The sequence below is a fragment of the Mizuhopecten yessoensis genome, unplaced genomic scaffold (assembly GCF_002113885.1).
Source record: "Mizuhopecten yessoensis strain PY_sf001 unplaced genomic scaffold, ASM211388v2 scaffold6919, whole genome shotgun sequence".
NCBI lineage: Eukaryota > Metazoa > Mollusca > Bivalvia > Pectinida > Pectinidae > Mizuhopecten > Mizuhopecten yessoensis.
This window is the reverse complement of record NW_018406790.1, coordinates 457911-468458: the sequence shown is the minus strand read 5'-3', so window position 1 is coordinate 468458 and position 10548 is coordinate 457911. Positions and strand designations below refer to the sequence as shown.

General features: G+C 34.5%; 1 protein-coding gene across 1 annotated transcript; it reads right to left on the bottom strand.

Moving 5' to 3' along the window:
* Window positions 1-913: 913 nt before the first annotated feature.
* Window positions 914-10096, bottom strand: LOC110452857 (zinc finger protein 250-like). Its single transcript, XM_021501576.1, has 4 exons — window positions 10005-10096; window positions 6057-7099; window positions 2304-2568; window positions 914-1989 (listed from the first exon to the last, which is right to left on the bottom strand). The coding sequence occupies exons 1-4, from the start codon at window positions 10051-10053 to the stop codon at window positions 1850-1852; spliced, it is 1497 nt and encodes a 498-aa protein (XP_021357251.1). The 5' UTR covers window positions 10054-10096; the 3' UTR covers window positions 914-1849.
* Between the last annotated feature and the right edge of the window lie 452 nt (window positions 10097-10548).

The following is a 10548-nucleotide window of genomic DNA, read 5'->3' as shown; positions in this document are numbered from 1 at the left end:
TGTTGAAACAGAAGGGAAGGTGTGCGTATGAAAACCCTTAATGTACAAATTGTTTACTCGTTCTTATATATTCCTGACGTTGTGAAAAAAAGAGGTAAAATCTAATTTAAATATATTGTAATTACTGATTTGAATATGACGTAACATTTGGACATAGTGGGGTTTAAAATGATTCGTTCTGCCACTTGTTTTAGCCCCCGTCTCCCTCTATCACACATTCCTATAAAGAAATTTTGGAAATTGGAAACGTTGGTGTAGACATATTTGCATATCTCGTGCTTTGCGTCACATATAATTCCGTGCATTAACCAATGGAAAGGATCCAAATACATTATTAAGTTTAAGTAATCACAGCTCTATTTCAGTAAATAACCTGAAATTGCTTTAGAATTTTAAAATAAGTAATAGATAAAGTGTACCTAACAGGAAATACACTGCTTCATACAGCTGTTTTGCCCTTCTAGGACTCATCAGCGATGCCAGGAGTTAAATGTTGGAAATCCAAGTAGATCTAACAAAGGGTTGGAACAGAAGGGAAGGTGGGCGTATGAAAACCCTTAATGTATAAATGGTTTACTCGTACTTATATTCCTGACGTTGTGGAAAAAAGAGGTAAAAGCTAATTTAAATATATTGTAATTCCGTCTTTGCATATTGCAGAGTTATCTTCTCTTGTGAGCAGGTATTGATTGTTACGTCATTGGTTTTGTGTGAGAAAATTACGTCGTTTTCTCAAAATTTGATGACGTTACTTTCACAAACTAATGACGTAACAATCAGTACCTGCTCACAAAAGAAGATAACTCTACAAGACGAAAAGACTGAATATAGATTACTGCAGAAGTGCACTTAAATGATAATAAAACTCATGTTGAAAAAACAGACAAATGTTATGTTAATTACAATAGCGAATTTTATTTCATTTTTAACAGCTATTAAAATAAAGAATACTAATGCAAACACGATTTTACAACACAACATTAACCAAATTTGCAACAGGACTTATTCAACGTGTAACAATAATATATCGTCAAAAACACACATGTGTGTTGAATTTTCAATTAAAAATAACCCAATCATTTACATTGTATATATTTATAAAGCATATGTTCATCATCATAAGAAGTAGACGTTCCAATGACACATGAATATAATAAATAAACATTGACACAGACAAACACCTATGTCTATAACAAACAAATATTGCACTAGAAGATCACTGTAAGTACAGAACGGAGCACTGCACCAAATACCTAGTATTGCCCTCAGTCACTGCCTCCAAATAAAACAGTACCTAATGATTGTCACTGCGAATGTGTATATGTTGGTGCTTATATACTGTAGAAGTGGAAATTACACACGTATTTCTTTTATGTTCATTCTGAATTATGAAATATTTCCGGTCTGGTGTTTCCGTGTTGGCCTTGCTGCCTGAAGTTATATTAAATAACGTATCAGAATGTTTGCGGGTACATATTTTAGCACTTATTTAAGGAAAAGTTCTACATCGCGAAAGTTACCACAAAATAGTAGAGAGTGAAACAGAATGTATCCACATGTTTAGTACAATCTGCTAAAACATTCCCCATCTTAACTCCGATACTAATATTTCTTTCCCGAACAACAATCAGATTTATGAAACAGTTAGGTTTTGAGTATATACTAGATTTATTCACAACTATTCTATCAAACCTAAACATGTTCTAAGTTTTGTTTCTATATTTGTGAAGCCATAGATATACCGGAGCAATAAAACAGTTCATCTATCATCAGGAATAACACAATGATGATAGTGTACAGATATAATGAAAACAGTTTAATTTCCAATTTCATCAGTTTAAATGGAATTCTAGTTATGTTGTTCACTTCCGGTTCCAGTCATGTGATCTACCGGATATGGCGTGTCGTAATGGATCCGTTTGTGGGCGATGAGGGTACTTGCCAGAGAAAAACCTTTTCCGCAAACGTCGCATCTATGTGGTCGTTCTCCTGTAACATAATACGTCTTATTAATGCCAACTCAACAAAAAAAATCTACAAATGAGTTATGGTTTTAGCTAGGTTTGGTGGGTATTGATAAAAGGAATCGTTCGATTAATACGTAGAATGCATATTAATATTCATTTCAATCTCCACGGAAATCGAAATTAGGAGCTTCTATTTGAATTTAACTAGAGCTCGTCGGAATTGAAATTATTGAAATTACTAGACTGTCGGTCACATTTCAATCTTCATGTGAAAAATTAATATAAGTTATATGTCATTTTTATAAAGCCGACCGGAACCGGCCGTCATTCTCTTACCAGTGTGAGTATAACAGTGGATTTTCATGTCGATCTTTTGATGGAATCCTTTTCCGCAATACGGACAGATGAAAGGTTTGTAGTTGGTATGAGTGCGCATGTGCGTATGTAAATTGGATGCCCTGTTGAATGCCTTGTTGCACTGTGGACACACATAGGGTTTCACGGTGGTGTGAGTGAGTCGATGACGTGTCAGGTTGCCAGGCTGGCGGAACGCTCGGCTGCAAATCTCACACTTAAACGGTTTGTCTCCTGTATGGATCCTCTGTAAATAAAAAAATATATATATAAAATTTGAATCCATACGTTTGGTATATCATTAACTGTGGATTTGTTTGTTTGTTTGTTTGGCTTGGCTTTATAACGTTTCCTCTACAAACACAACAAGAACGTAAATCTGGGCCTAAAACGTAGAAAAGGGGGAAAAAATAAGTAAAATTAAAAAAAAAGGTAAAATATAAATGCCAACATTTTATGACTATTCTGTGATAGAGACCTATTTTCTATAAACTGACAACAGTTGTCATGGGAACCTATTGATTCCTAATACATAGGAACTAAAATACATAACAATATGTAGTATTTCATCACCCTGTTTGCTTCTTTTTTATAATTGGGTTTTTTGTTAATTTATATCTTCCAGTGAAGTCTTTAAGGTACGATCATAGATACAACACCATCTAACGTCATCACCTGGTGTGTGTGACGTCATCACATTAAAGGAAATTCTGGGCAAAGCATCTATGTTCAGAAGAACTTTTTTTTTAATTTCGCTTGGTATCCAGCTTTCGCGATATATTATTTTCAATCAATGAATGTCAATAGTTGTACGATAACTGTTTGTTTCCGAAACCAGAATTCTTGGCAATCGATAGTGCATTTGTATCACAATATACTTCTCTGCATAAATGGTTATCCGTTTCCGGAGCAAACGAGTTTTGTTTGAACCGTTTTCATTTTCGAAAAGTAAAAAAAAATGCATAGAATTGAATCTCTCTATTTGGGAATATGTATTTGTTTGATCAATTCACTATTTTGATTTTTCTTTGAAACTGATCGCGGTATAATGAGTAAGGAAATTATGATGTTTGTTTTAGAGATACATCACAAACGGGAACAATTTTACATTCCATTGTGAAGTGTAGCCATTTAAAAACACCTTTCAGGCTATGCATTGATTTCCTAGGCGGTACAGCATTGTCTGTTCCGCGGTAAACAACACTACCGGAAGTCACTTCGCTGGAAACAAAAACGGCACAGAAACGAAATAAAAACAAGACGGTATTGTCTATGATAGCGATGTGCCCGCTGGTTCAGTTATGTAAGTAGCAAAGAAGATATAATTAAACTCGACACACAGAAACCACATTTCTATTTACTTTGAGATTTTCAATTATTGGTTAGGCAGATGTGCTTGACACGCGATTGCGCTTGGACCAGATTGATTCGCCTTTTGGCATTTCAATTTTCAAGTGCCGAGCAATTACTTTTGTCAACAGTAGGAGAGGGACTAATTGAAAGAAAAGGTTACAAATGGACATGCATGGATGTAGCGATGCTACACTGGCACTTGATCAAATGTTGTTCTATTATATATGTCAACAAAATGTAATCCTATACTGTCGAACTGTTAGCGGTGACCAAATGTTTTCGCCCGTCTGTGTCAATAGTTGGAACTTGTGTTTGGAACGAGGCTGAATAGCTCGGCGGAAGCCACGTGCCCGCCGTCGATACTGTTCCGTATTTGGTTATTGGCTAAAGATGAATAGGGTACTGTATCGGGTGTTGGAATCTCTAAATAAATTTATAAAGTAAACAAATCCACGCGACCATTACGATCCCTATGCCAACATGAACATATCCCGTGGGGAGAGAGGGCGAGACGTACACGGCCGTTTAAACAATTAGTACCTGGTTATGCAGCTATAACTGAAGTTTAGAACTATAAATTAAAAGGAAAAGCGGCTATCTATTTCAATAAATAATTTTAAAATGACATCATAATGAAAAGGGAATCTCTTATTCATGATTACAGGCCAAAAGCAAACGGTAACGTAAATTTTTGATATGTATTAATGGTTAAAAATATAGAAGAATTCGACATTAAAATACTCTTAATATGACATCTATTGTTCAAAAGTGTTTGTAATTCAATTCAAGGCGAACAGCTCGTAATTAAGGATCTGGTAACTTATCCGTATATATATATATATATATTTAAATTCATGTTTATTGTTAAAAATTATCTGTTTTACAAAAACAAATTATGCCTTTCCGTTCATGTATATTGCTGTTAATATAAACAGAAAAGCAGCAGATTATTTTTGACTTCAGGGAACTTTAAAGTAGCAATTGCTTTTCACTTTTATTTTAACACGTACAACAACTATCACAGCTACCAACATCTATCTGTGTTATTCCTAAATCCCATGTAGGGTGATCTCCCTTTGTAACACCTCTCCATTACAATAACCCTCTATTTTGACACCTCTGCTAGGAAATCTGTTCCCATTCATTTCATTGTTCTGGTCGCGTGCCTCCTCAAACTTTACAATGAGGCTCGGTTTCGCACGCGGTGTGTCGGAGGGGATACATTATTGATCCTGTAAAGGGCCACGAAGGTGTCGTTACACCTGTCAGCAATGGTCTACAGGTGGGCACGACGGGACATGTAGAAAAACAGCAATTAAGGTAAAAATATCACAGGTAAATAAATAATTCTTTACACAGGCCAAATGCCGTCTGATTAATGTATTATGATATTCCTTTTGAAGATTGACCAGTGAAAAGTAAAGAAAGTCGTTAATCTGGAAACTTGTGAAAGTCTATTTATACGTAATTATAAACACACTGTTATGTCGGTAACATATCAACCTGTGATTCAGTAATCTTATGATACTGTTAAATTAACTATTAGTAGGTAAACACTTCTGTCGTTTATGTTTCTCGAGTCAAACGATATTTACAAACATTTTCTTGGTGTGATTTGTTTAATTAGAAAAAGAAGTAGAAAATGCGGAACATGTATAAAATACGAACTGCATGATATAAATACTATAAGATTATTCTGTATTCCATGGTAATACAATAAACTCTATAACTGAGGTAAATACTCATTAGTCACACAATTACACAGCCCGAGTTCCCTCTGGCCCAGACTTGGACATGTTGGTGTCAGGGCCAGAGGGATATCGGGCTAACAATGACAGAGAGAAATTTAAAATATAAAACTGTGTAACCCCGGTTATCAAAAACAAAAAAGGCTTTGGTATTATATATACAAACCATGACGTTCCTATCATATCAGTGAGACTTTTCGTTTTTATGAATAAATCATCGTGTGGAAGAAATCTCAATATGGTTAACTAAAATACAGATTGCGGAATTCCTTCGTAATTTTGAGACAATCAGGTACCAAACAAAAGGAAATTAAAACAAAACTGGCCAGGAAAAATAAGATTAATCTGTAGTCAATAAAGAAAATATATCTTATGCAAACTATACTTTTAATATACAGTTATTTAATTCTTAAATAGCTGGAGTAAATCTATTTTTCCTGATTTCAGTTTCACGAAAGTTCCTTAGTTACAGGTAGTTCCATTTCGTTTTTGTACAGTAAAGTATTACTGGCGTTAAGGGGAAATCGTCAGAAAAAAGCGTAACTCCCGTGATGTTTGGAGACACTTAAGTAAAGGGATTTCTTAAAGTTCGGGAAGTTTAAGAAACTGGATCCAGAAATAGATCTGTACTTACTTTATGTGTGACGAGAGTGTTGCTCCTAGAGAAAGCTTTTCCACAGACGTCACACTTGTATTTCTTCACTGGAGCAGGCTTGTCGGGATTACCGCGCTTTCCGCCCAGTCCGGTCATTTGGAGAAATGCTGGATGGAATAGCCCAGATGATGGGGGGATACCACCAAGGAACGGCAGCATTGATGTCGATGGTCCGAGAGATCCCGGATATGACGTTATTCTGTTAAGTCCCGGAAGCGACGTTGAACCATGGAACAAATGTCCGTGATGTGATGAATGTGATGGGTTTTCTAAACTCATTCTCGAATGAACAGGCGATATAGGCGTGTTTGGTTCTATCATTTGAACATTTCTTTGGTGAAGATGAGAAGGACTTGATTCTTTTTCGAACATCGTTGGGGTCACGTGTTCCTTCTTGACAGTCACGAGAGGCTGGTCTGGAGTTCCCTCGTCGGCGGAGCTACATTCCTTTAAGTTTCTGTCCATGTTATTGTCCGTGTTATTATTGCGTTCCGTGACTTTGGGTTCAATTGTCTTTCTACTTAATGATTCGTTTTCTCTCTGGAACATTTTTGTCAAATTCATGAAATAGTTGGTAAATGGAATTCTTGGGTCGACATGGAAAAACGGCTGTTTTTCTGGCGAAGGTGTGGAAAAAGTTTCTTCCGAATCGGAAGTATCCAAACTTCTTGATGAAGTCATATCCGGTGTCTGGTAAGCTCCTATGGATGCTGGATTAAGATTTCCGCGGGAAACTGATTCCGACATCCATGGGGATAGAAAAAATCCGGGGAAATAGCCCACCGATGGAGGAACACACATCGGCGGAAGAGATCCGAAAGGCAACGGATAGGATGGTGTCCATTTCTCAATCTTGTTGAAGGCGGAACTTTCAGAAGGGTTCAAAACTTTCGGCTTCACCGGATACACAGTTCTGGGTACGTCCAGCTCTGCGTCCGACATTGACAAATTTCTCGGAAATTCTTGTGGCTCAGAACCAATAGAAGACACTGGACTCAGCGATCCGTCCTCCATTCCTGAATCTGAAAGCCGAAACAATTCTCCATTAAGATTATTTTTATAAGATCGTTTTATGTATAGTGAAGTTTATATACTGTCCCTGATTAAAGCAAGTGTGAGGCGAAAGATAGTCTTTCCGTCTTGTCGATGTATTAAGTTTGCAAACCGCGTCTGGCATTTATTTAGTGATTTTATAATGATTTATAATAATTAATGGCTGTGAAGTTTGCTGAACTCTCTAGATAATTAAATACTTGTATCAAATGATATCGATTCATTTATGCCGAATATTTATCTCATTATTTAGAATGATTAAGAATGGCTATTTCAAATGTGTCCAAAAATTATCAAACTTAGCATTACACAAATATACTGGCATTTTAGAAGAAAGGGTACAGAAACAATAAGGTACATGTAGCATATAGCCTTAAGACCAACTTTTGGATTGCTTTATCTATTTGGCTTAGTTTCGTATTTAAGATACAAACTGTCAATATGTAAAATGTAGCATCAATTGACTGCGAAACTTGTTTTCCGAGCAGATGATAAGACGGAAAAGGTTACATTTGTCAAAATGAGTGAAATATGTTGGACATTCCACGGGAAGATGTTGAATTTTCTGTTTATTTAAATTTCTAAAAACAGGTTTCCAATTATCAGTCACCAAGAATTACCCAATTCACAGGTCGTTTATCTTATGACGTCACAAACAGATTTATATGTCACAGTTAAAAAAATGTTTTATCTTTCATAAATTCGCGGCAGTAAACAGTATCAGCTTTCTTATATTAATAATTTTCGATATTTCAGATCTCAGCGGTAAACACTAACAAATACGTATGAAATTCCGTGTCACACAAGACTACACGCATTAGCACCAGTCCGGACCACGGAATTACATTAGATAATTGGTCTGGACACAAACAAAAACACCCCTTTTTATGTCTTTTACTTCCGGAAAACAGGTCTCGTGGCGATAAGGGTCGCGGGACCCACAAGTCTTCCCAGTAACTTGTACGGTTTAAAAGATTAATGAAATAATTGTGTTTTGTCACGACCTTATTACATTCCATATAGCTCAGTCGTGTCTTTAATACAAGTTGTTGCTCCTAATACGGTGGAGTTCAATGTTTAGCAAGATGACTGGGCCAAAATATAACAACGTTTAATAGTTCTTACCTCAACGGTTATATAACAACATTGTTATGGTAATAATACACATATATACATCGGTACACAACAAACCTGATATATAAAAACTCTTTGGAAGAAAAGTAAAAACCGGTTTGATAGGAATTAACAGGTGTTTTTGTAAGTATAGAGTATGCCTAGGAAAGCCCATGATGACTGTTGTCAAAACGGGGAATTGTATGTTAACATTTATTTATAAAATAATATTTTCATTAGAATAAAATAATCCTGCAATTCAAAATGATGAAGCGAATGCAGAAGTCATTTTAATGTCATATTTCAACTACAAAAATATATTGTTGTAGACGGAACAGTTACCGGCAGTTTTAGAATTTGTGTAACAAAGAGGGCTTATAAACAAACAGTATCTATTTTATACGGATTAATTTGTTTGTATTAGTATATGTTTACAATTCAAAGTACAAGACTAATTATACTGAGGTAAGACGTGTACTGATATAAGTAGTGTAGATTTAAAATGATGAGATACCATCACAGTAAAATGATTTTTCTCATGGTGAATTAAAACTACCAACAATCTTATACAGACAACGTTTATCTGAAGTCAAGTTGCTTCGTCTATCAAATATATCAATAATGCACAATTTAATATATCATACATTTATGTTTTGTTAGATGAAATATAGTTATTATTAATGAAATAACACAACTATTCTATTACAACTAATTAAAAAGTGCGGAAAGCTGTGTAACGTTTAGATATTTAATGATATAAGAATAATTGTGAGGTTCTGTCATATTATCGACATTTCATTTGCAATGCAATCAAAAAATTGTCTATATACACCGGAATTTTTACAGAAGACACTGTCGATAATTTTATTGCTGACACTAAAGTTTGTTTAGTTCGGAAGCGAAAGATTGTTATTGTTTGTCCGTCGTACCAGTCTGGGAATTTCCTTCTCCACAGGAACGTTATCAGAAATAAATTTATTTTCAATATTTAACCTCTGAGACAGTGTTGATATCATACAAGTCTATAATTGATAAGATAATATTGGTGAGAAAGCACTAAATCACTGTAATAAATTAATTAATCTTGCTGATTTTTCCTGATCTTTATTTTTTGTCTTGTTATAAACAACATTACTTCAATTTTCGTCATGAATACCATAGAAAAGATTCAAATAAGCCAAAAACTTTTATTTAAATCCTTTTAGTAGTGATGTAATTGATAAATATATAATGTACGTGACTATATGTATAAAATACTTTTAACCTGTTACGTAATTCATGTAAAGAATACCAGAGATTGTTGGCACGACTTAATCATATTCAATATAATAAACTCTCAAAATGATGAAAAGGGGCGGATGAAAATACTACAATAATTCGATATATACTGAACACAAAAAGAAATATGTTAGAAACTTTTTAAACCAAATTTTATTTTTTTAACCGTCGCGGGTTACTTTCTGGTATTACAAAAATTGATAGATTCGTAAATAATTATTCAGGTTTTAATAAAGGTATTTTAGTGTTACATTGTTTGGTTTTAAAAGGTGTATTGTCAGTCATTTCTATCCATATCACCACTAAAAATAATCAAAACCAAACAGAAAATGTCTTGTTTCATGCGCAACTATTATAAGCATTACAACAAAGAAAGAAAGAAAATTAAGAAAAAAAACCGAACGAAGAAAGTGATTTTTTTTAAACCTGTTTATATTGAAAATATAAGATAAATAATTACAATTTGAAGGAATATAGACTTACCTGTCGAATATCCCTCAGAATTCAGAAACTTGGTTTTCACTGCAGGCATATCCAGTAGAGGGCGCTAGTGAAAAACAGATAAGTATAATCCATATATAACTAGTACAAATAAATCTAATTAACATCGCTACCTGTACAGGTGAGCGTTTTATCTACAACCCTAAGTTGAAATGAGCCCCGATACTCCAAACTGATCGCTGATTGGTCGACTTGTTAATAGACCACGCCTCCTCATGAATATCGATAAACATTATAGTCAGCCAATCACATTCCGTGTTACTGCCTTCAGGGATTTGTTTATGGTTTCGTGATAGAAAGCTACTTGTTGCTGTCAGTTTGGTGATTTGTGTATTACTTTTTATTTTATTTAAATTTGTCAAAATTACTACTTTTAATGGACAGTTGAGTTGTGACAATCCTTTCAATAACTTGTTTAAACCGCGACAAAAATAAAATGGTATTTTTTATATGTTTCAGATTGATTTTTTTTTATTACGTTAACCTAAATCGATATATTATACCACCTAAACCGATTTTTGACGAA

Bases quoted from the DNA above. Each gene is read 5' to 3' on its own strand.
- LOC110452857 (XM_021501576.1), bottom strand. From the start codon at position 10,053: ATGCCTGCAGTGAAAACCAAGTTTCTGAATTCTGAGGGATATTCGACA. The intron at 2,569-6,056 runs GTAAGTACAGAT...TTTTATTTACAG, and splicing joins ACACTCTCGTCACACATAAA to AGGATCCATACAGGAGACAA. The intron at 1,990-2,303 runs GTAAGAGAATGA...ATTATGTTACAG, and splicing joins CCACTGTTATACTCACACTG to GAGAACGACCACATAGATGC.